Genomic DNA, 26,480 nt, shown 5'->3' with positions numbered 1-26,480 from the left:
GACCGCTACCCTTCCCATTGGCTAATCAGGGCAATATGCAAATTAACTGCCAGCCAAGATGGCGGCCGGCAGCCAGGCAGCTTGAAACTAACATGAGGCTTGCTTGCTTCAGTGATGGAGGACTCCAACGTTCCTCGCCTGCCGCTGCAGGCCTCTGAGCTGCAACTCTAAGCAACTATGTAACAAATATAGAAGCGAAGCAAAACCCCAGAAACCTCTTTTAGTCCGTTGGGCTACAGCCAGCAGGATTGCAACATTGTAAGCAAAGGCCAGAAACCTACTTTCAGCAGCGGATGCCTAAGAGCTGGAGCCAAGCCTCAAAGCTAAAGCTGGCCCAGAATAAAAAAAAGAAAAAAAGAAAAAAAGGAGCAGTTGGGAGCTTCAGTCACCCCCAGCCTGAAAAAAGCCCTCAGCCCCTCACCCAGACTGGCCAGGCACCCCAGTGGGGACCCCCACCCTGAAGGGTGTGTGACCAGCTGCAAACAGCCATCATCCCCTCACCCAGGCTGACCAGGCACCCCAGTGGGGACCCCCACCCTGATCCAGGACACCCTTCAGGGCAAACGAGCCGGCCCCCACCAGTGCACCAGGCCTCTATCCTATATAGTAAAAGGGTAATATGCCTCCCAGCACTGGGATCAGCGGAGCCACGAGGCCTCCCGGCACCGGGATCAGCATTACAGGGGGCAGCGCCCAAACCCCCTGATTGCCCTGTGGCTCTGTGTGTGACAGGGGGCGGGGCCACAACCTCCCTATCCGCCCTGCTCTGTTCATGACAGGGGAAGGCGCCCCAACCCCCTGATCAGCCCTGCTCTGTGCCTGATAGGGTGGAGCTCCCCAACCCCCTGTTCGCCCTGCGGCTCTGTGTGTGACAGGCTGCGGCACCCAAACCCCCTGATTGGCCCTGCTCTTTGTGTAACAGGGTGCGGCGCCTCCCCCCCCCCCCACGGGCCCTGCTCTGTGTGTGATGGGGTAGAGCCATAACCTCCCCATCGACCCTGCCTTGAGTGTGACAGGGGATGGTGCCCCAACCCCCCAATCAGCCCTACCCTGAGCCTGACTGAGGGTGGCATCCCAACCTCCCGATCACCCTGCTCTGTGCATGACAGGGGGCGGCGCCCCAACTCCCCAATCGGCCCTGCTCTGAGCCTGACCAGGGGCTGCACCTAGGGATTGGGCCTGCCCTCTGCCACCTGGGAGCAGGCCTAAGCCAGCAGGTGGTTATCTCCCGAGGGGTCCCAGACTGCAAGAGGGTACAGGCCGGGCTGAGGGAACTCCCCTCCCTCTGAGTGCACAAATTTTTGTGCGCCGGGCCTCTAGTCTCTCTATAAACAGAAACTATGTAATTCAACTAATTCAGCAAATGTTATTAAAGGTTAGCTTCTCCTATAAATAGTTGTCTTCTTTCCATTCCTAGGAAGATTCTCCCCTCTCCCAAGTCCTTTTACCCAAACGTTGTTTCATCTGCTTGAAGCATTCTTTTCATAGACATGCGCATGCACACACACACACACACACACACACACACACACACTCCCGCAGATGGGCCTTCCCGAGCTCTTAAAGTCACAAGATGGCATCGGAAATACTTTGCACTTGGTCATTTTCAAGAGGCAGATTGCCCAGAAGCAGAAGTTTGGGTTCCCAGGTTTTTGCACTATAGCCCTGCCTGTATCCCAAAGCACTAAACTATCATTTATTATGTAATAACTAGGGGCCCGGTGCACGAAATTCGTGCACTGGGTGTGTGTGTGTGGGGGGGGGAGTGTCCCTCAGCCCAGCCTGCCCCCTCTCACATACTGGGAACCCTCAGGCGTTGACCCCCATCACCCTCCAATCGCAGGATCGGCCCCTTGCCCAGGCCTGACGCCTCTGTCAGAGGCGTCAGGCCTGCGCAGGGGACCCTCATTTCCCCCCATCACTGGTTCTGCCCCCAGCCCAGGCCTGATGCCTCGGCCAGAGGCGTAGACCCCCATCACCCTCCAATCGCCTGATCGGCCCCTTGCCCAGGCCTGACGCCTCCACCAGAGGTGTCAGGCTTGGACAGGGGACCCCCATCTCCCCCTGATCACTGGCTCTGGCCCCCGCCCAGGCCTGAGGCCTCTGGCCCAGGAATCATGCCTGGGCAGGGGACCCCCATCTCCCTCTGATCACTTGCTCCACCCCCCGCCCAAGCCTGATGCCTCTGACCCAGGCTTCAGGCCTGGGCAAGGGGACCATCATATCCCCCCAATCCCCGGCTCCGCCCCCCACCCAGGCCTGATGCCTCGGCCAGAGGAGTTGACCCTCATCACCCTCCGATCACCAATCACCGGATCGGCCCCTTGACCAGGCCTGAGGCCTCCGGCAGAGGTGTCAGGCCTGGGCAGGGGACCCCCAGCTCCCCGTGGTTGCAGGCTCTGCCCCTGCCCAGGCCTAACACCTCTGGCCTAGGCGTCCGGCCCGGGCAGCAGGGACCCGCAGCTGCAGTGGCCCCGCGATCGTGGGCTCTGCTTTAGGCCCAGGCAAGGGACCCCTAGCTCCCGGGACTGCCAGCTTCGACCGTGCCCAGCTCCCATCGCTGGCTCCACCCCTACTTCCTGCTATCACTGGCCAGGGCAGCAAAGTCGCCTGATTCTCCTTGGCAGGGGGCTTCTTCCTGCTTTCCCTTTTGCCTCCCTGCATTGTGCCTACATATGCAAATTAACCGCCATCTTGTTGGCAGTTAACTGCTGATCTTAGTTGGCAGTTAATTTGCATATAGCCCTGATTAGCCAATGAAAAGGGTATCGTCGTACGCCAATTACCATTTTTCTCTTTTATTAGATAGGATACAGGAATAAAATATTACCCAGTGTGTTGCCACATAGAGGACATATTCACATAGAGAAATGAGAGAGAGAGAGAGAAAGAGAGACAGAGACAGAGAGAGAGGCGGGCAGACAGAGACAGGCTGAGACACACCTCTGAAGAACTTGCTGGTCAGGAACACTTAATAAGTTATAGTCGCAGCTGATCACAAAATCCGGAAGTGATGCCTAGTTGTCTATTGTTTTAGAAACTAAAATACCTAGAGAAGGAAAACTGTAAAAATTCCCACGCCCCAAATTCCATGGGATTATGATTTTCTTTCCTAATTCAATACAATGTTCCTTGCCTGCTCCCAGTGGATAAATAAGGATTTGTGCACATATGCTACAAAGTCAAAATAAGCACTTGTGCGGCTTGATCTTCACATGGTTTTTTAACTTCTGCCAAGTGACTATAGCCTTTAGGACTATGACATGAAGCTTTACTTACTGATTTTCTGCTCCGACAAAGAACTTTCATAGAGTCTTATCTTTAGTCGTCAAAATCTTATGTTCTAAGAACTTCAAATGAATCTATTTTTAGCTGAGTTTAAGAAACTAACAGTTTTGAAACAATACCCTTAAAATGCTATTTATATCTATTCTTGTAAATGTATTCAAAATAACTGAGCTTTTATTAGAATTTAATAAACACTTTTTTAATCCTCCAACTTTCTAGATCTCTTCATTTTAATCATCTAACACAGTAGTTCTCAACCTTCCTAATGCCGCGACCCTTTAATACAGTTCCTCATGTTGTGGTGACCCCCAATTTCATTGTTACAAATTGAACATAATTAAAGCATAGTGATTAATCACAAAAACAATATGTAATTATATATGTGTTTTCCAATGGTCTTAGGCGACCCCTGTGAAAGGTTCGTTCGACCCCCAAAGAGGTCGTGACCCACAGGTTGAGAACCGCTGATAACAGACTATACTTGACAAAAACCAGAGGTTCTTTCAAAAGTATGCTTGCCAACATCAGGAAAACACCTGAAACAAAATATTCTACATTTCAGCACCACATCTGATCATCATCGAGCACCAAATTATCAAAAAGAACATTAGTTATATGATAACAACAGTACACTCTACTACCTTTGTGCTTTGCACTCCTCAAAACGCTATCCCATTTCAACCTATTAAACTTTATGTATGGAAGCACATGGAAGTTGAAAAAAGCAGAAGCAGTTTTAAGAGGGTTAATACCTTCAGAAGAACAAATTCAGGAATTCTATCAAATCAAATGGCCAGTAATAAGAGATATCATTGCTCTAAAAAAACCACACAAAAAAACATGTGCAATTGACATACCTGTTGAGTGCTTGTCACGTCCTGTTTAAATATAAATCCACAGCCATTTAAGAATGTTATCTTATTGAAGCTCTTAGCATGTTTATATTACAAGTTAGGATACACACCTTACATAGACACAAATAACACAAAATACCTGAAGGGCCGTGAGGATATTGGCTAAGGCTTGTCCGTATGTGTCATGACAGTGAACGGCAAGAGCAGTGGGTGGGATTTCCTTTATGACACTTTCCAACATTCTCCTCATGCTTCCTGGAGTTCCAACTCCAATTGTGTCTCCCAGAGAGATCTCATAGCAGCCCATGCCATACAATCTCTTAGATACCTATGGGGATAGTTGAAGAGCTTGTAAAAGAATGGAAACGAACAGACCCAAGCCCTGTTGTTCCTCAGCAAACATCATCTGGAGGTAAACATCACAACTAAGATTATGATGTATCCATGGGGAACATTTTAATTTTCTGATTCACTTCCTTGTTCATTAAATCCTAAGCATTATATAAAGCTCTGAATGACATTAGTATAATTACCTATATTTTAATATTCAAGATTAATATTCAAGTTTAATATTTTAATATTCAAGTTTGTCTTAGAGTCATAACTATCTATTCACATGCTCCATTAGGAATTATAAACTACACTTTCAACTATGGCAGGCTTACTTGTCTCAACTCTTTCTTTAATCAAAGGGAAGCATTACAAATTTACTTTGGAAGTAGCATTTCTTAAGGTGTTAGATGAGAGGTCAAGAAATATCAATACCAGTTTCAGCTCTGTCACTCAGTAGCTTTATAATTGGTAGAGGATCAAAATATTTCTGGCTTAATTTTTGTCTCATAAATGGACACACATATAATATGATCTTTCATTTCTTGACTCAAGTGCTAAGAAGTGATATTATAAAGAGATCTACTGCAAGGTTCCTTCAAACTGAATGACTAACTTTACTTTGAAGGACAATAAGAATTGACATGAAGGCAGCATGGAATGTTAACAAAGGCATGGGTTCTGGAACAAGACAGGCCTGGATCTAAATCTCAGCTGTCATCCATGTTAGTCAGGTGATCTGGGCAGAAAATTAAACTTTATAAACTTCAGCCCATAACACCCTTACTTCACATATTTTCTAATCCTTTATTTTTTAATTTTTAAGAATTGCAATAACAAAGATGATGTCAATAATGACATATTTGGCTGGGAAAATATATAAATAACTTTGTACACAATCTGGCACATGGTCACTCATTCATTATGTATTTCTTCGGTGCCACTGCTTGCTAGGCACTGTGATAGGTGCTAGGATACAATAGGGAGACAAATATTAAGATGGCTCATGCTGTTATAGAGCCTGGGGTCAAGTGAGGACAGACCTTAATCAATTCCATTTGGAAATGTGTAATTACAGCTACAATGAGAATTTTTAAACAGAGAAACAGGATTCTAAGAGCATGTGGCAAGAGAAATTAACCTAGATCTGTCAAGCAGCAAGGACCCAAGTGACAGCTTAAGATAAAGTAAGCATTAACTTGTTGACAAGGTTGAGAAGGAAGAGTATGAAAAGAAGGCTCCAGGTCGAATATCAAATGCAGAAGCAAGTGTGTTGTGGGAAGCTGACATATGAAATGCATGCCAGGAAAGAGAAAAGTGAAATGCAAAGGGCAGGGTGAGGAGAAAGCAACAACCAAAAGGGAATGAAGCTACTCAAAGCTGGAGAGGTAGGCATGGGGCAGATCCTACAGGGCCTTGCAAATCCACCAAGTTTAGAATTTTGATTGAGGATTCTATCATAAGAGCACTAGAAAGCCATGGCAGATTTTGGGTTAGTAGTGATATAATCAGATCTGATTTTCAGAAAGGCAGTATCAAAAACAGAATGGAGGGTACTCAGAAGACTATTATTGGATGAAAACTCAGATTTAAAAAAAGCATAATACTCATTCTCCTCTACTGCCTGTTAAATGCCAGAATTTCTTAATGGCCAGGGAAAGGAGAATGAAGCTTCAAAGGAGAAATCTCACCAGTTGGAGGAAACTCATAAAGTGTGATGTCAAGGGAATAAAAGGGATAAAAGGGGTGCAGGAAGGAGTAAATGGCCACTAGTCCCAAATTCTGCTGATAAGAGGAGGACTAAACCGAGTCTTGCATTTCTTGGTCCAAGTGTTGAGTAGTGATCTTATAAAGAGGGATTTCAGTGGAGTGATGGATGGTTTAGAAGTCAACTCGGGTACAATGAAGAGGGGAGTAAGAGGAAATGGACACCACTACTGTAGACAGTCTTTTGAAGAAACTTAGATGTGGAAGGATGAAGAGAGTCAATAAGTAGGTGAGGATGCCAAATTAAGGGAGAATATTTTTAGATAGAAGAGGCTTGAACATGTTCAAGTGCAAACGGGAAGGAATCTAAACAGGGACTAAATGAGGGGAAGAACTAGAGAATTAAAGGACAAGAGAGTGAAAACAGGTTGCATCAGTCACTTCAGAAAGTAAGAGAGTGAGTTGGCTACAGAATATATTAGAATAACACAGAAGGCTATTAAAGGCTGCTGGTGATGAATTTGTAATGTTTCTAATCTGCCTGTCACATAATTCTTTTCAGCAACTCCTCAGGCATTCTGGTGCAGGAATGGAGAACCCGAGGGTAGGTGTGGTCCATCCAGAGACAGCAGAGGCAGAAGAGCAAGGGGTCTGGTGTATAGGGAGAGTTGAGTTAGATTCTGTGGAGTCTGAAATTACACTATTTTGGAAGTGTTCTTTAAGACAAAAATACGTAACAGTCTTGGAAGGATCCCATGTGGGTGAAGGACTACAACATGTATGCTTCATTATCTCATGGTATATTTGCCTGTGTGTGCAAAGGTCTTGCTTAAATAATGGACCCTGAGCTATCCCTCATTTGAAAAATCTGCACTGCATTTCAAAAGTTCAAATACACAAAAATAGGACTGGCTTTAGCCAAACTGAAAGTTTACCCAGCCTAAATTTTGATTTCTAACTGTACCATCTTCACTGCTTTAGTGCCACATTAACAAATTTATGAACATGAACAGGTGCACATTAATATACTTCATATATAAAAGAGTCTCTGAGATAGTCTAATACAATCTCAAAGACTGAGCATTTTGCATCCATTGTTATCTATTAAGAAACAGGAATAGTGAGTGAAATTGAACTTTCATAAGAAGTCCTAACTGACTAATCTATCCCTGTAAATCGTTCTGGAATAGCATCTTGAATCTCAGCAGTCAGAGCGATAGGATCCCAAAGGAACAAAGTCCTGTGTCTACTCCATACATGTGCCGAAAGTACGCAGGAGAACAAAGGAATGCTACTGGAGCAACCAAGGCAAAGTTGAAGTGTGCACAAACTGCCCGGACATACTGGCAGGAAGGGCACTCACTGCGGTCTGCCCACCGAGAAGCGAAGCAGACACTTTTATTCCCTCCATCTTGGACCACCCAAAAGATGAAACTCAAATGTTACTTAACTCTGAACAGTTATAGGCAATATATAGGTCCTCAGTGTTAAATGAAACTATTAGTTAAGCAATCACATGACTCCCACTCCATGGTTCCCTTTAGTCTCTGTTGTGCAGATGCACTAAATAGTGAGGGAAATAGACTCCTTTTAAAAATAGCATACATCATTTTACCATGAATCAGAAAACCAAAGGCATATCTTACTTCTGTCACTTTTTGCGGTGTGATGCTTCCTTCATATGGACAGCCCAGGGCACAAGACACATACCTAGATTTAAAGTACAGAACCATATAAATATGAGTATAGTGGATAAGCCACTTCCTATTTTCCATTTTATAAAAATAAAGCAATAGCCGCCCCCCCCAAAAAAAAACCAAGAAATTTTACTTTACATCCTTCAATATAGTTTTATGCTCAGACCAAACAAAAATAATTTCAGAACATTTTCAATTTAACTGACATATTTATCTTCCTAATAATTACAATTTGATATGTGTTATTTGATGGTAGATGGGAATAAAATATAGGTGCTTATCCTATGTGATTGTTTCCACTATAGCAACATGTGTACATTCAAAGCGGAAAATACCAGGGAAATATAATTTGATTTAAATAAGTATACACATTCAACTCTTAACTATCCAGGTTTTTGGAACCACAGAGAAAGAAAATGTAGATGACTAACTGAACTTTGCTCTTCACTCCCATCTGGATGTCTTGGCCTCATTTAGAGAGTCATTAATCACCCCAAAACTCTTAGGACTGGCCACAATCTCAAAGTTCATCTTGTTTATCTCTCGTGGCTGTACCTAAATCATCCCAAACAGAAGAGCGTCCAGTCTGCTTTTAAAAGGCTCCAAATAAGGATATTCTATAAGCTTCTTCAATAATTTAATATTAAAAGTCAAGCCTTTCCTGCAAGGACAATGATACATTTCCATCTTAAAGTATTAAGCTTTAGAAAAAGTCTGCTTTCACTATTTTCAGCTCAACACCAATCCTATTTTATTAAACTTTCCTCAAGAGACTTTACAACGCTTGCATTAAAATCATGCATGATGCATCTGATGGTCAGGAATGAAGCAATTCACCGGAGGAAGAGGCAGGTGGTGGGAAATGAGGCTGCAGATCCAGATCCTCAGACCAGAATATGAGAGGTTTTAGATAGCAAGGGCCTTGAATGCCATGCCAAGAGTCTAAACTTTGAGATCATTCAAACTTACTTGGGGGCACTCAAAATTATTAGGTAAGTTATTGACAAGATCAGATTTGTTTTCCAGAAATGTAACTCCTTGGGAATGCTAGAAGTGGTTACCAGAAGAAAGGTGGAGGCAAAAACAGAAGAGAAGAAAAAATCGTATTTCCTTGATTCTAAAATGCTGTCAACTGGAACATATACTATGGATTTCATTACAGGTTTTGGAGTAAGAAAATATAATATATAGTAAATAATTCAATCCATATCCATTGATTCTGAAGATGTAACCTAATTTCAATGTAAATATGAATAAAGTTGTGTTTTGACATTAAATAAGCCGTTATGAGGACAGGGAAGGAGAAAGAGGGCAAATTCAAGTAAAATTTGACAGTCCTGCTGGACAGGAAGCCCATCTCTCTGCTTTTCTAATTACTAGAAACTAAGTTTATTGTTTGATTAATCTATACATGTGATCAAGATATGTGAAATTGAAAAATGTACTTCTGCAAGCATAACATTAGAGAAGGTTAGGTCTAAGAATGTAACAGAGTAAATATTTTCATTGAATTTATTGGGGTGACATTGATTAATAAAAGCATATAAGTTTCAAGTGTACAACTCAAAAATACATCATCTGCACACTGCATTGCACACCCATCACTCCAAGCAAAGTCTCTTTCCATCCCCATTTACTCCCCCGTCGCCCACCTCCACCTAGCCCACCTCCCTTTTCCTATGGCTATCACCACACTGTTGTCTGTGTCTATGAGTTATGCATATATGTTCTTTAACTAATCCCTTCACCTTCTTTCACCCAGTCCTCCCACCCACCTCCCCTCTGACTACAGCTGTCTGTCTGTTCATGTATTCTTGCCTCTGGTTCTATTTTGTTCGTGTTTATTTTGTTCATTAGATTCCACATATAACTGAGATCACAGGGTATTTGTCTTTCTGTGACTGGATTATTTCATTTAGCATAATAATCCAGGTCCATCCAAGCTGTCACCAAACTAAGATTTCCTTCTTTTTTATGGCCACATAGTATTACGTTGTATAAATGTACCACCGCTTTTTCATCCACTCATCTACTGATGGGAACTTGGGCTGTTTCCAAACATTAGCTATTGTAAATACAGTTGCAGTGAACATAGGGATGCATGTATTCATTCGAATTAGTGTTTCGGGATTCATAGGCTATATTCCCGGAAGTGGGATGGCTGGATCACATGGCATTATTTTTTTAATTCAGATATAATGATTATAGATAATGTGTTGGAAATATAAGTACATTGAATCTGAACCCAACATATCTAGATGTGATTAAATAGAAAACCCAAGCCATCCATTTATATGCTGTTCCTCTAAATGTGAAAAACACAATAAGCAAAAAATAGCAAATGCAAAACAATATGAAACTAACCTTTCCTGTATTTCTATTACCTGGCCATAGCTACTACTCTATGCCATAATCCTAAGTCTCTCTGAGTACATTTTTATTCACTCAAGTTTTCCTACTAGTCTTTTCCAGGCCTATGGCTTGCCTGGTCTTCACATTCCATATTTCATCTTTCTATATTCTCCATCTTTCTAAGTTGGGTAGTCACTTCTTTAACCTATTTATACACGGGGCTACTTTCTCCAAAGTGAATGTGATGGTTCTCAACTGTGTTCAGTCACTGCACTTTAACACTCTAAAACAGAGGGCAGAAAACTAAGGCACAAAGCAAGTCCTCCTCACCACTCTTTAGCAAATAAATTTTATTGGACCAAACCATGCCCATCTGTGTAGCTATAACCCATGGATACTTTTGTATTGTAACAGCATAGCTGAGTGGTTGAAATAGAGACCGTCAGAAACACAAATCCTAAAACATTACTCTCTGGCCTTTACAGAAAAAGCTTGCCAACCACTGGCAAAAAGGAAGGCATTATCATGAGTGCGAAAATATGCTGCTTTGTCTACTTGGACTAGTGGCTAACAGCAGTTTCTAGACCTCCACTCTTCTCCAATAATCTACGACAGTGGTTCTCAAACTCAGCTGTACAGCATCACCTGGGGAGCTTAACAAACAAAACCAAACCCTGGTGAATAGATACTCTCCAAACTAGTTGAATCAGAGACTTAGAAAATGGAATCCAATCTTTAATATTTTAAAATTATTTTTAAAGTTCCATTATTTGTTAAGTTGAAAACCACTCAGCTATTAGTAATACCGCCTTATCTGGAGTGCCTGATTGAGTCCCTTATATAAAAAGTGATATTCAAGAGACCTGACAGTATCTAATCTCAGGAATTTCCTGGCTACTATGCCACAGCATTTTTACCCATCTTTGAAAGGCTCATGGTTAAATTTATAATTTTTACTTAGTGTGTTCTCTTGGCAATTTTAGTTTCTGTTGGAGTTCCACAAGAGTCTTGTATTATTTAAATGTCCCTAAGAAGGAAACCTGACTTCCTTGCCCTTGCCCTGAGATCTTTACCAGTCCCTGGACAAATTTCTGCCTTAATTTCTAGTTGGATTTCTACAGTACCCCTGTGTTATAAATCCACACTATACATGGCATAGGTTCCAATGACTGCATTGGCAAGCAAGTGTTTTCAGGCTCCAAGAATGCTCAGTTACAAATCCATGTTTTAGCAGAACATCTATCTTTTCTCATGTAGACATTAAAATCCTATTTCTAAGCCATGAGGGACTATAGCTAGGATGGATACCCATGTGTTAGTGGCATCAACCGGCATGCTAATCACATTTTTTTTGGGATAAAATCTTGGGACTTTTCTTTTCTTTTCTTTTCTTAGAATGGCTATATGTTTTAAAAGTTGTTATATTTTTTGTGTTTGCAATGGGAATAGAAAAAGGAGTCCCTGCATCAGCTCAGTCCTCCTCTCTCTCACCATATGCAGATAACTCCAGGGACAACTTCCAATCTCATGAATATTATGACTCGATTGCTTGCCACATTCAGATGACATATTAAGCTCAATCTGTCCAAAATGATGCTCATCCCTATTTCCCCTGCATTTTCCATTTTAAAAAAACACCAGAGTCATTTCCAAAGTCTGTCCTGCTAAATCACTCAAAGGTCACCTTTGAGAACATATTCGAAGTTTAGCTAATTCTTCTCCTGCAGCCTCTCCAGCATGTGGCCTCTGCCAATGACAGCCCAAGTACACACAACAGCCCCTGTGTCCCCTCTCCAGGACAGCCATAGACGTCTCCTACATGCTCTCCTTGTCTCTAGTCTCTTACCGCTCATTTTCCCTCCAGGTTCTATTGCCAAAATAATATTCTTAGAGAATAGATCTCACTACATATTTTTCCACTTTGAAAATCTTTTACGGGCCTGCCATTGTCTACCAAATATTCAATTTCAGCAATTTGTGAAAACTCAATGTAACTTTCTCTTTTTTAAAAAAGTATATTTTTATTGATTTCAGAGAAGAAGGGAGAGTGAAAGAGAGATAGAAACATCAATGATGAGAGAGAATCACTGATTGGCTGCCTCCTGCATGCCCCACACTGGGGATTGAGCCTGCAACCCGGGCATGTGCCCTGACTGGGAGTTGAACTGTGACCTCCTGATTCATAGGCTGATGCTCAACCACTGTGCCACAACAGCTGGGCTTCAGTGTAACTTTCTTCCTCTCTTCCATTCACAGCCTCCAAAACTCCTATTCCAGTAAAAGTAAACTTCTTCCTGTTACCCAAACATTTCTTGAGATTTCTCTTCACTATTCCTTTGCTCTTTGCAGATTTCCTACCCTGATTAAAAAGGCCACCATTTCTGAGTATATTTCATATATTTACCTATCTTTAATGACTTTATTTTGCAGTTAAAACCTTCTTCATGAACTTTCTCCAAATAACTCCAAAAAATTTTAAATAGTATTACTTTAAACTTAATAGGATTTATCTGTATCTCTGTTACTGTACTTGCCTTTTTTTGAGCAATATAATAATTATTACCATTCTTCTGGTAACTCTGAAATCAGACAATTTTTTCATTTTCATATTCCACATGGTACCACAAGGCACTACATTATAGAAAACACTCATTATTTCTTGAATGAATTAATGCACCAATATGTTTGTTAAAATGTCATTTCCACCCTCTGAATAATTTCCTATAAAATTACCTATAAAATAAATGTATAGCTAGATGCAGGCTATTGATATTCTAACTCCTATAGCTAGAGATGATAGCACAGATTCGGAAATTCAGATTTGGAACCAAGTTTAACATTATTTAGGATGACAGAGTAATAAAGAAATCCCCAATCGTAATGAAGCTATTTGTGTTAAAATTAATAAAAAGCGCAGTGTTAAAATAAACTCTGCGGAATGAGTAGAGAGTTGTTTTATGTGTGTTTGTTGAAGCCATTTATCAGTACAGATAATACCTGATTTACGTTGGTACGACTTACAGTTTTTGACTTTAGGACGGTGAGAAAAACATGGGCATTCAGTAGAAATCACACTTCGAATATCGAATTCTGATCTTTCCCAGACTCGCCATGTGCAGTACAACACCCTCTCATGATGCCAGGCAGAGCCAGTGAGCTGCAGCTCCCAGTCAGCCATGCGATCGTGAGGGTAAACAAATGATACTCGACTGTGTAGTCATTGTGTGAGAGGATTTTGCCTAACTGTAGGCTAATGAAATTGTGCTAAGCATGTATAAGGTAGCAGAAGCTATAATGTTCAGTGGGTTAGGTGTACTTAATGCATTCTGAAGTTGGGATATATTCAATTTATGATGAGTCTATTGGGACAACTCTGTTGTAAATTGAGGAGCATCTGTATTGTGAAAATCATGATAAATAGCAAACCTAAGGCATCCAAGTCTGTAACAACTTTACATAGTAGAACTGAATCGCGAAAAAGCACTTACACTTAAGCCTTACTCAAGTCTACCTCCCCACAGTCACCTCACGTCCCTCCAATCATCTTGGCAAAACAAAAGAAAAAGGATTCGTAAAATCTTGAATAAATGTCACCATCAGTTGAAGTGAAGAGTCATCCATGCCAACATCAGAAGAGACAAACAATGACAAGAGTGATGAGATGGCATGCAATGTCTAATCAAGATATTAAATATATGAGCTGCTCTGACATACTAGTGCAGAATATATCAACCTATTCCATTAAAATTCCATTACTAATAAACCAACAAAAAATGTTTGAGAGGCTATTGTGCACTTATCACTGTAGATGATATAAGAAATCAAGACTGTCCCTTGGGTCTCAAGAAACAATTCTGCTAAAATTCTCCATTTGCTCTAAAATGCTAATTTTATGAGAAATGCAAAACACATTCTTTCCTCAAAAGCTCTTCATGATGGCTATTTAGATATGACTGTTCAAACACAGCTTATACATATTAACTACTGCTGGGTATGTATTATTCTAGCACATAGCAGTGATGGAATAATATCTACTAGTAAGATTTTAAAAAGTACAAACTCTCATACAGACCACATGTATGAATGAAAATTTTAACAGATGTCTGTTTTTTAGAGTTTTTTTGTAACATATTTTGGTAAATTATGATTTGAAGAAGATGGTGCCATGTGTGCAAGTGAATTCCATTGGTGTAAGTCAGACCAACGGAAGGTATTTGTTACATCAGTCATGAGAAACACTGCCTGCCAGTCGCTGTGTATTTTAAAAACTGAGTCCTAAATAAGAGGCTCATTATCTCACTCAATAGGAGTGCTATTACCTTCAGGGTCCGGATCCGAATCCAAAATGACATTTTGCATTAGACAAGGAAAGATAGGAAATACAATATGTACATCATGGCCTAATGGTTTGACGAGCAAACATCAGGTTGCAAGTTTTTTAATAAATGCATTGAGTTATAAATTATCTCTATCTCTCAAAGGAAAAACCAGTAATATGGATTAAAGACGTAAGCCCTCAAATCATAGATTATATAGAAGAAAACATAGGCACCAAGCTCCTGGATATTGGTCTTAGCAATGTTTTTGTAGATTTGATTCCAACAGCGTGGGAAACAAAAATAAAAATAAACACATGGGACTACATCAAATTAAAAAGCCCCTGCACAGCAAAAGAAACCATCAACAAAATAAAAAGGCAACCAATTGAATGGGAGAAGATATTTGAAATGATATTTTCAATAAGGGGTTAATATCCAAATATGTAGAGATCTCATACAATGTTTCAATAAAAAAAAAAAAAACCTGATTAAAACATGGGCAGAAATTTTGAATAGACATTTTTCCAAGGAAGATATACAGTTGGCCAACAGGAATATAAAGAGCTCTTCAATATCATTAATTATTAGGGTAATGCAAATCAAAACCACAATGAAATATCACCTCACACCTTTTAGCATGGTTATTATCAAGAAGAAATAGCAAGCCTTGGACAGGTGGTAGAGAAAAGGGGCCTCTAGGCATGGTTGGTTGGGAATGTAAATTGGTACAGCCACTATGGAAAACAGTTTCTCCAAAAATTAAAAATAAAATTACCATATAATCCAGCTATTCCACTTCTGGGTATTTATCTGAAAAATATGAAAACCCTAATTCAAAAAAAGGTATATGTATCCTATGTTCACTATAGCATTATTTATAACTAGAGGCCCAGTGCACAAAAATTTGTGCACTGGGGGGGTGATCCCTCAGCCCAGCCTGTGCCCTCTCGCAGTCTGGGACCCCTCAGGAGATAACAACCTGCTGGCTTAGGCCTGCTCCCGGGTGGCAGAGGGCAGGCCCAATCCCTAGGTGCAGCCCCTGGTCGGGCTCAGAGAGGGCTGATTGGGGAGTTGGGGCGCCGCCCCCTGTCATGCACAGAGCAGTATGGAACAGGAGGTTGCAATGCCACCCTCAGTCACGCTCAGAGTAGGGCCGATTGGGGGGTTGGGGCACCGCCCCCTGTCACCCTCAAGGCTGGGTCGATGAGGAGGTTGCAGCGCCACCCCATCATGCACAGAGCAGGGCCAATCAGGGGTTGGGGCACTGCCCCCTGTCACTCACAGAGCAGGGCCCATCAGGGGGCTTGGGGCTCCATACCCTGTCACGCACAGAGCAGCGTCAATCAGGGGGTTGTGGAGCTCCCCCCGTCAGGCACAGAGCAGGACCCATCAGAGGGTTGGAAAGCTCACCCCTGTCACGCACAGAGCAGGGCCAATCAGGGGGTTGAGGAGCTCCCCCCTGTCACTCACAGAGTAGGGCCGATAGGGGAGTTGGGGCACCGCCCCCTGTCACACACAGAGCAGGGCGGATCAGGGGGTTGGGGCGCCGCACCCTGTCACACTCAGGACAGGGCCGATGGGGAGGTTATGGCTCTACCCCGTCACACACAGAGCAGGGCCCGTGGGGGGCGGTTGGGGCCCAGCACCCTGTCACACACAGAGCAAGGCCGATCAGGGGGTTGGGGCGCCGCAGCCTGTCACACACAGAGCTGCAGGGCGATCAGGGGTTTGGGGAGCTCCCCCGTATCAGGCACAGAGCAGGGCTGATCAGGGGGTTGGGGTGCCTTCCCCTGTCACAAACAGAGCAGGGTGGATAGGGAGGTTGTGGCCCCGCCCCCTGTCACACACAGAGCCGCAGGGCGATCAGGGGGTTTGGGCGCTGCCCCCTGTCACGCTGATCCTGGTGCCGGGAGGCCTCGCAGCTCTGCTGATCCCGGTGCTGGCAGTCACATTACCCTTTTCCTATATAGGATAGAGGCCTGGTGCACAGGTGGGGGCGGGCTGGTTTGCCCTGAAGGGTGTCCTCGATCAGGGTGGGGGTCTCCACTGGGGTGCCTGGCCAGCCTGGATGAGGGGATGTTGGCTGTTTGCAGCTGGTCACACACCCTTCAGGGTGGGGGTCCCCACTGGGGTGCCTGGCCAGTCTGGGTGAGGGGCTGAGGGTTGTTTTCAGGCTGTTGGGTGACTGAAGCTCCCAACCACTCCTTTTTTTCTTTTTTCTTTTTTTATTCTGGGCCAGCTTTAGCTCTGAGGCTTGGCTCCAGCTCTGAGGCCTGGGCTGCTGAAAGTAGGTATCTGGTTTGTTTGGGTTCTATAATCGAAACACTGTTTCAACTCCAGCTCTGAGATCCCAGCTGGCTGAAAGCAGGTTTCTGGGGTTTTGTTTATCTTCTATATTTGTAACAATGTTTCAAACTGCAAGCTCAGAGGCTGGCAGCGACAGGCAGGGAACATTGACTTCCTCTGTCACTGAAGCAAGCAAGCCTCATGTTAGTTTCAAGCTGCCTGGCTGCCAGCCGCCATCTTGGCTGGCAGTTAATTTGCATATCGCCCTGATTAGCCAATGGGAAGGGTAGCGGAGGTACAGCTAATTACCATGTTTCTCTTTTATTAAATAGGTTAGCTAAGATATGGAAGCAAACTAAGCGGTCATCAGTCAGTGAGTGGATAAAGAAGATATGGCACCTATATGGCATGTGTGGGGGTGTGTGTATGTGTGTGTATGTGAGATGTGGTATACACATAATGGAATACTACATGGCCATAAATGAGATGAAATATTGCTATTTGTGACACCATGGATGGACCTTAAGGGTATTATGCTAAATGAAATACATCAGAATTAAAAACAAAAATTTTATGATTTCACTCATATGTGGAATACTTTTTAAAAAAGGAAAGAAAGCAATGAACTAACCAAAACAAGACAAAACAAAAATAAGTTCACAAATACAGACAATGAATTGGTGGTTACCAGAGAGAAAGGGGATTAAGGGAAGGGCATAATGGATAAAGGTGGTCAAATGTATGATGAAGAATGAAAAGGAGACTTTTGGTGGTATTGAATATATCTATCTATCTATCTATCTATCTATCTATCTATCTATCTATCTATCTATCTATCTAAAAGCCTAAGTGACTGTTATGACCGGATGACTGGCTGGTAGCTATGATGCACACTGACCACCAGAGGGCCGACGCTCAACGCAGGAGCTGCCCCTGGTGGTCAGTGCGCTCCCACAGCCAACCTTCTGCAGTCAGCCAACCTCCCACAATCCCTGGCGGGCTAACCTCCCACGGTCCATTCCCCCGGACCGGCCAACCTCCTTCAGTCCCTCCCCTCTGCCAGCCAGCCCCGATCAGCCCTGATCGCTGGCCAGGCCAAGGGACCCCACCCGTGCACAAATTCATGCACCTGGCCTCTAATTGAATTATAATGTAGAACTGAAACTTGTATGTTATAAACCAATAAATTTACCTCATTTAAAATTATGAGTAAAACATTATCACATCCTACAACTGTCTTTGTTTTTCTGTATCTAAACATTATCTGGGATTGTCATTATTAGTTTAATTACTAATTTACCTTTTACTCCCTGTTCTTATTATTCTGTATCTTAATTTTTTTCTGGGAATTTGAGAAGAAATACTGCAGTTACAGTTCACAGTCAAATACTTTTGTATTTTAAAATTTTTATAAAAAATGGGTGAATAATTTTGTTTGGGTCCTACAACCATTTTTACAGTACAGTTTTGTTTTGTTTTTTAGCTTCCCGTAGGCTCAGACTTTCAGGTGATTAATCATGGATCAAGTCATTCCACGTCAGAAGAAGAGGCCTAAAATGATTATGTAAAAAGGTTGTGCTTTGATATGCACTACTGCTGACCTGTGAATTGTAATTTTTCATATGCATTTATAAGCATTTTAATAGCAAAATTGCTAAGGGTGCCTCAGTGGTAGTTTCCTTTTTAAATCAATTTTCTCACAAAGAGCCTGAGCATATGATTCTTGTCACATACAAAGTGCACGTGATTCATTAAAGAGTTGACACTTGCTTTAAACAAAAAGGAATAAGACCAGAATGTCTTATATTTTACAGTAGAGCTACTATGTTGATATTTTGAAGGATTTCAATTTTAAAAAGGATCTTTACCAACTAAGAGATGATTCTGTCAATTAATGACATTGATATAGAGAGAAAATGATTACATTTATAAAGCACTTAGTCTTCTTTGTCTTTTTAACTTTTTAAAAATTTAGACATAATAAAAATATAACTGAGATTTTTTTAAACATGTCATGTGAATTACACATTAAAGAATGAAGTCCAAAATGTAAACATTTCACTGCTCATTCACATATAATGTATATACAGCAGTAGTTAGCTGACTCGGCATTTTATGTCAATGACTTGGCACACTGTCTTTTTCCAATGTGTCCCAGATGTTATCTAAAGTTCTGAGCATGTATTAAAAATGTGTACACATGGATGTGCATAAGTGTGTTTCAGGAGGGAGGAAATCAAACATTGGCCTTCATACTTTAATAAAAACTGCTGTTTTGACCAAATGAAAGTTTACTGTTATTATAAAAATTTAAATGGTGAGCATTTATAAAATGCATAGTGCCTTATGGCCTTTAAACCTAACAGTTGACGACATAAATTTTCTGGATGATGATCAAGAACATGTTGATGCAGCTGTTGCCATAGAAAGACAGGCTGAAGCATCTACTTCGGCTTCACGTAGTTGAGTGAGTATGGCTCTTTTCTTTAAATGAGTGCCAGTGGCCTATGATTTTTAATAATGAGTACCTAAAGCCCAGATCTCCAGTGAAAACAAAATCTAATTTATACTCTTTAAAAGTCTGGGGCAGGAAGAAGACACTTTTCAACTGCACAAATAAATAGCGAACTCACATACTGAAAGGCATATTTCTAAAAGTGAATAGTGTTTCCGAAAATCTGTCCCAAAACATCCAGATCTGCACTAAGCAGTATACATGTGCCTATAAGCATAACTCTAACGTAAGTCCCCAATGTACCTTCTGACTCATTTGACCAAGTGCTTGTGGGCCCTTCTTGTCAAAGCCTGGGAAGCTTTTTACATTGTGAGATGGTTAGAACTTTCTTTATTGCTGGGACAATATCAGTAATAATTATCCAACAACCAATATTAAAAAGGATTTAGGGTTTCTGTTAGTTTTATTATACTACCTACTCTGTTTTATCAGCGGAAAACGAAGACAATACAAATCTGGTATCATACAATTTATGTTTCCATCCATCCTTCAACATTAAGAGAATTTCCTAGTTGATGTGTAAGCTGCACATGCATTTTACTTCTCATATTTATGTGTTTTTTCAACTTTCTAGTGAGAATTACTTTACTCTCAAACCTACATGCTATGGAAGTAGAATAGCTCCTTTATTTTTTCTCTTTCATCAAAAGGAGACAAACAACTTATGTTTTAATTTAGAATCTTACAATACAGCCCTTCTTTTTTATTGTGGTTTTATAACTTTGCATTAGTAACAGACATCCTTTATTTTCCGTCTATGGAAATACATTATGTCATTTTTAATTTTTTTTCTTCTATGTGTTTGCATGTGATGGATATATTTATTTACAAAAATAACTTTTGTATCTTTAAAAAAATTCATGTCGGAAACATAGTACATAGAAATAAAAATGTTAAACAAAAATATGCAATCCACCAAGATAGTTCACGATGGTACAGTCTAATTCCACTTGCCCTTCCAATGACCTTAGCTGAATTCTAATCCTTTTCTAATACTGTCCCTCAAAATTGGATTCACTTGTCTTTCTCATTAGTTGCTGAAGATTCCCTGCCACCAGGAACTTTGGTCACCTAAACAAAAGGAAGTACAACCTGCATCTAAATTCAATTGCAGAACTCAGCCTTCTTTTACAAATGCTATGCATTTGAATTTATTAAGATGGTATGATCTGTTTAGAACATATCCATCATAATAAAACAATAGAAAATTAATTAATGTTTTAGAAATAACTTTTAAAATATATATATTTTTATTTATTTCAGAGAGGAAGGAAGAGGGAGAGAGAGATAGAAACAGCCATGATGAGAATCATTGATTGGCTGCCTCATGTACGCCTCCTACTGGGGATCGAGCCCAAAACTCGGGTAAGTGCCCTGACTGGGAATGGAACCATGACCTCCTGTTTCACAGGTTGATGCTCAACCACTGAGCCACACCAGCCAGGCCAACAACTTCTTTAAGTAATAAAGGGCTTGTCATACATTTCAGAGAACACTGGCCTGGGTGTAGAACCTGTTTGCAATAGATGCTGCAACTTCTGGTCCTGGAAGCAGACAAGAGAGAGGTTTTCTTTCTCTTTTCCTTTTCTATCTACCCAGCTTTGGGGTCACCCAGAAAAAGTCAGGTGCGGAAAGGGAGGCTGCCTGGGTGAAATGCTGGGCCCAACGTCCCAGTGTAGCTCAAAGACTCACATTTGTTTTACATACTCTATTGGACTTCTAAATAAAATATTCTTTGAAGGAATATAGTTAAGGTTCTTAAAAATTTTTTTAAGTATTTGGAAACCACATTAGATGATTCTTTTCTAAATGCTGTTATGAGTTTATACCACTTTATTAAATCACACTGGGCTGAGATAAAATGATGGCTGCATTTAGATATTTCAGTATTAATAAAATGAGTAACAACATCAGGTCTGCATGCTTGTCCCTTGGATCCCAACTGCATTACACATTTCACGACGTAGGGACACTGTAATCATTAACTGATATTAATGAGATGTGCGACTATATAGCAGTGGCCCTGATCACATAAAGCACAAATAAGACGCCCTAGGTATACCTTTATGACTAATAAAATAATGTTTAGGTAGTTTATAAATGGTCTTTAACAACTGATGTTAACTAAATAGAATCTGTGGGATTTCATACCCTCGTGCTGGAATATTCAGGTGCCTTGCAGACTTAACAACCTCCTCAAACTTCTCCATACTTTCTTCAATAGAACAGTTAATATTCTTCTTGCTAAAGGATTCAGATGCAGCACCAAAAACAGATATCTCTGTGGCCCCAGCAGCAACCTGAAAAACATAATTTAAAGGCAAAAGCTAATAAGTTTAAAACTACTCTATAAAGGCATACTTGTATTCTTTAACATCTGCCTTAGAATTTAAAAGTACATTCCTCTCATATTGCCACATACTCTCTTTTGAAATGTAAAAATATTTTATAATAACAGAATAATTCCAGAAACCACAACACTCATAAATACATGAGGCACAGAAAACACAGTAATGATGTTCCAATATAATATTGCCTTTCCTAAATGACGTTACCCTCAGAAATATTTCACCTTAATTATGGAAAATACTAGCACCCAATAAAACCTCTTAATATCAATAGAAAACATAATTTTTAGACCAATTATTAAAATAGAGTACAGTAAATGCTTTCCTTTTCTTCCCTTCTTACAGTCTAACAGAAAAACATTTCTCCAGTTCCTCATTTAGATAATGTCCCAAATCTTCCCTCCTATTTTTAAAAATACATATTTTTTATTGATTTTAAAGAGGAAGGGAGAGAGAGAGAGAAACATCAATGATGAGAGAGAATCACTGGTTGGCTGCCTCCTGCACACCTCCCACTAGAGATCGAACCCACAACCCAGGCATGTGCCCTGACTGGGAATTGAACTGTGACCTCCTGGTTCATGGGTTGATGCTCACTCACTCAACCACACTGGCCTGGCTCTTCCACCTCTTAACCTATCTTCCAGTGGTTCATCCCTTGACCGCTACCACCATATTCTTCTGTGTCTAATGCCTAATCCTCTTGCCAGTCTTTAAATCCAACCAGTTATCCTAATCAATTTTTTGGGGGGTCCCTTTTACCATCTTCACTCCTTCCCACAGGCTTCTCTAGTGACTTTTTTCAAATGTCAAGCCTCCTAGTTTTCCAGCTGAAATTTAAGACTTTCTATGAATGTATCTCTAGCATTGTGCCAAAATTTTCCTCTCTTTCTGATACCCTATTAATACATTAAGAACAATAAATTCTGTCATCTTTCCTGTAATTTAAATTATGTGTGTGTGTGTGTATATATATATATATATATATATATAGGCTTCCACTTTTCCAAATAAATTTTTAAGCTCTAAAATTAAATTTATTGAACGCTTACTATGTGCCAGTATTGTTGTTAGTACTTTGCATATCCTATTTCAAATCAACAATCTTGTCTACTGTGTATTATTATGCCGTTTTACAGTTGAGAAAACTGGAGACAGAGAAGCTAAATCACTAGCCCGAGGTCACGAAGCTCTCAACACTCTGGAGCCTTGTTTTGAGCACAGGCTTGCCTCACGCCCAAGCCAACATTTGTTCCACTCCTTTACTTACTTTCAAAAGCTATTATGGGATGTCCTTTCAGTATCTTTTCAAGGTAGATACATTCCCTGCTTTTTTTAGGCCCAAAAGACAGCAATATTTATAATGTCTTAAAATGCCTCTTTTTTCTTTACAATGTGACAAATCATTACATCAAATCAAACTAAAGTGGTTTTAACAAGACACACTAATACCCACCACCTCAACTTTATGCAATGGAGTCTGAAATACAAAAGTGAAAAATATCCATTAACGTCAGAAACAGCTGCTGCGAAACTTTTACACCAAAGCTATGGAAGCGTAACACCTTAAACCTTTCCTTAAAATTGCACTAATTCTTTTATGTGTAATTACTAAAGCTTTTGCATATAAATCCCTAAATTGCAGAGGACTAGGAGGAAACAAGCCAGAGAGGAACAGGAAGGCTGTGAGAGGCGGTTCCAATGACAGCGACTGGCTTCAGCCAGAGGAGAGAGCAGCAGCAGCAGAAAGCTGACCCCAAAAGTGGACAAGAGTAGTCATTCACTACAATATTAGCAACTACAATACTGTACTGAGAAATGGTTAGGTTATATTCCAGTCCTTATTTAAAAGGAATGCACAAAATATCCAAAAAATTCATCAAAATGGGTAATTGTATTTTTGTGTTTTGATTCCTTTGAATGGTTAACTTGGAAGAACCATTTATACAGAGCACTCTAATCCCTAATTGTTCCAGGAGGTTACTAATCTCCAGGTATTCATGTGAATATATTAGCATAGTATTTATAAAGGATAACAAGTGAGGTACATTTGATGCCATTTTAACTTTGTAAAGACCTTTAAAATAATAAGACACTGATTTTTGAAAAATTAGTAGCATACTTACAGCACGGTGAAAACCCTGAAGATTAGGAGTAAGGACAGGATATCTAACTCCTGGATATTGTCGAATGCCTTTCATCACTTCAGTGTGATCAGCCATCTTAAACACATAATAGTTATATGTAAATATATCACTCAATATTCTATGAAGCATGCTTTTAGTTTTTCAGGAAGATTATAATTGCATGCAATTAATTAATGTATATTCTATAAATCAATGTTTGAAATAACAAAACTATACCAATATCACTAAAAATATGTTGTTTTCAACGCCATAAATATAGAATACCTAGATCTGGGTTTAACTTAATTCATAAAGTTATTACAGTCCTAGCTGGTTTGGCTCAGTGTATAGAGCATCAAACCTCAAATTGAAGGGTCTTGGGTTCAATTCTGGTCAAGGGCTCTAACCTCGGTTGGGCTGAGTGCAGGAAGCAACTAATCTGTGTGTCTATCTCATATTGATGCTTCTCTCTCTCTCTCTGTCTTTTCCCCTCTCTTCCTCTCTCTCTAAAAAATACAATGGAAAAATATCCTTGGGTGAGGATTAACAAAAACAAAAAAAGTTATTACAAATGATCATGAATCCTAAATTCTACTATTCTTATTTACTGATCTTTATTCTCTTTCTTTCATTTCATAGACCAAGCCTCAAATACCCCTGAGATTGGGGAGAGTTTGAAAGATAGTATGTTATGCATTTACCTTCCACATGAAAATTTTATATCCAAATAATTTTCAGTATATGAAATTTTATAATGCTTAGTACAGTGAAAATTACACATCTCTGTTAGGATAATTTAACAAGGTTGAGAAACCAGTATATTGCATATATGTTTTATTTAGTAATACTCATATCGCTTTATGCTGTACTGTCATCAGATTACTGTGTTTTCATAATGCAAACAAAAAAAAAACACAATGGAGTATACAACAGGAAAATTTAACTTATCCTGCAAGACTTCATTTTTCTATATTTTCTATGACTCATAAAAATAATCAACCTTGAATTAAAATATAAAATTTACTAGTTTCCGCAAACTGTATAATTTAGCCGCCTAGAACAATAATTGATGATCCAATCCCATAACCATCATATAGATAAATTACCACTGACATAATCCTGAGCTTCACACATTTTTGGATAATAAATTATGGCATGAACAATAAACATGAGGAACCATATGTGAACAATGAAAATTATATGAAATGAGCATGGATAAAGCTGTGAAAACATATATACCAATCCAAAATTTGTATCTTCAATATAGGAATGGATGAGGGAAGGCTTGTGTTTTCTCTACAATACTGGTTTGTTGTAATGAACATGTATTGTTTTTCATTTAAAAGTGAAATAAAAGTAAAACAATCAAAGTATAATTTTTTTCTTAATAACTACACTTTTAAAAATATGAAATTGTTATACTATTACTCTTATTCTTCAATTGGTCTTATTGACTCTCAGTTAAATGCCAGTAGAATTAAATTTAATACTTTCAATGAATATAATTTGGAACAATTACATAAAAATTTAAAATTAAATATTTAGAGGCAAAAAGAGTACCTCTCTTTGACTACCATCATGCCTTATTGACATGTAAGCTTTCATGCTTCATTCTTTTCATACGCATTTATTTATCTGAAATGTGATTCTTGCACACTTATTTCTTAGGGGTTACATGTACATAGGGATCATATCCCCCCCACCTCACAGCTGCATCATTTACGACTATCCACTGTAGTCATCTCCACTGCATAAAAGCTAAGTCTCTCATTTCATTCTAAGTTGATTTAACTTTAATCCAGATGTTTATTGAGCACCTAATAGGTCTAAAGTCCTATGGTAGGCCCTGTGGAAAATATAAATACAGAAAAGTAAGGTCCTTGCACTGAATAATGCACAATATAGTGGGGGAGATAAAACAGATGCACATGGAAAGATAATAATCCAAAAGAATATACTGGTTATAAATGAGAGCACAGAGTATAAGAGGTCAAAACTGAGAAAGGCTGGTAGGTCCCTGTGATCTCTGACCACGGAATATTAAAATTTCCCAAAATATTGCCACAACCATATTTCCAGTCTCACATGATCTTCCATAACCTCACCAATCCCCATCAAAGGGGAGGGGGGGTGGTGGACTCTATTTACCTTCAACTTGAATCTGGGGTGCGGGGGTTGGGATTTCTCCAACAATAGAGTATAGCAGAAATAACACTATGCGACTTCTGGGGCAAGGTTTTAGAAAAGGATACATCTACCATATGGGTTTCTCATTGAGGGAGGCCATTGTGGGGAAATGAGCTGATATGCTGTGGGAAAAGCTAACCTTCTGCAGAGAGGCCACATGAAGAGGCCCACATAGAGGGCAGTCAGCATCAGCATGACCCCCTAAATTTGTGATCCAAGGGAGATTTAGATGACTTTATCCTCCAGCACGTGAGTACCAGATGAGGCCCCATACAGTGTGAACCAGAGACAACATGCCTTTCTATAGTACTCTGCTCTGATTTCAATCATCAGATTTTCTTAGTTTAACAAATGTTTATTTATACCACTAAGCTCTCAGGAAATTCATTACATAGCCAAAAAGGCTGAAACAATAAAAAAAAAAAAAAATCAACAGGGCTGGAAAAGAGGAGGGCAGGTGCAGAGATAAGA

The 26,480-nt window shown here is 40.3% G+C and overlaps 1 protein-coding gene across 4 annotated transcripts in view; it reads right to left on the bottom strand.

Annotated features, from left to right (window-relative positions):
* HMGCLL1 (3-hydroxy-3-methylglutaryl-CoA lyase like 1) overlaps positions 1–26,480 on the bottom strand; it is a 165,688-nt gene that overhangs the window by 70,231 nt on the left and 68,977 nt on the right. For 3 of the 4 annotated variants that reach the window (XR_009453481.1, XM_059701351.1, XM_059701349.1), the window contains exons 4-7: positions 23,823–23,918; positions 21,500–21,648; positions 7,826–7,889; positions 4,282–4,470 (exon numbers count right to left, since the gene is read on the bottom strand). Coding sequence is in view for 3 of the 4 variants with exons in the window: in XM_059701351.1 (XP_059557334.1) it covers positions 4,282–4,470; positions 7,826–7,889; positions 21,500–21,648; positions 23,823–23,918 (498 nt within the window). In the remaining variant the exon portion in view is untranslated. The remainder of the gene's footprint in view (positions 1–4,281; positions 4,471–7,825; positions 7,890–21,499; positions 21,649–23,822; positions 23,919–26,480) is intronic. The other variant, XM_059701350.1, reaches the window with a different exon arrangement.

The sequence above is a fragment of the Myotis daubentonii genome, chromosome 6 (assembly GCF_963259705.1).
Source record: "Myotis daubentonii chromosome 6, mMyoDau2.1, whole genome shotgun sequence".
In the NCBI taxonomy this organism is placed as follows: Eukaryota; Metazoa; Chordata; class Mammalia; order Chiroptera; family Vespertilionidae; genus Myotis; species Myotis daubentonii.
This window is presented reverse-complemented; position numbering and strand designations above follow the sequence as displayed.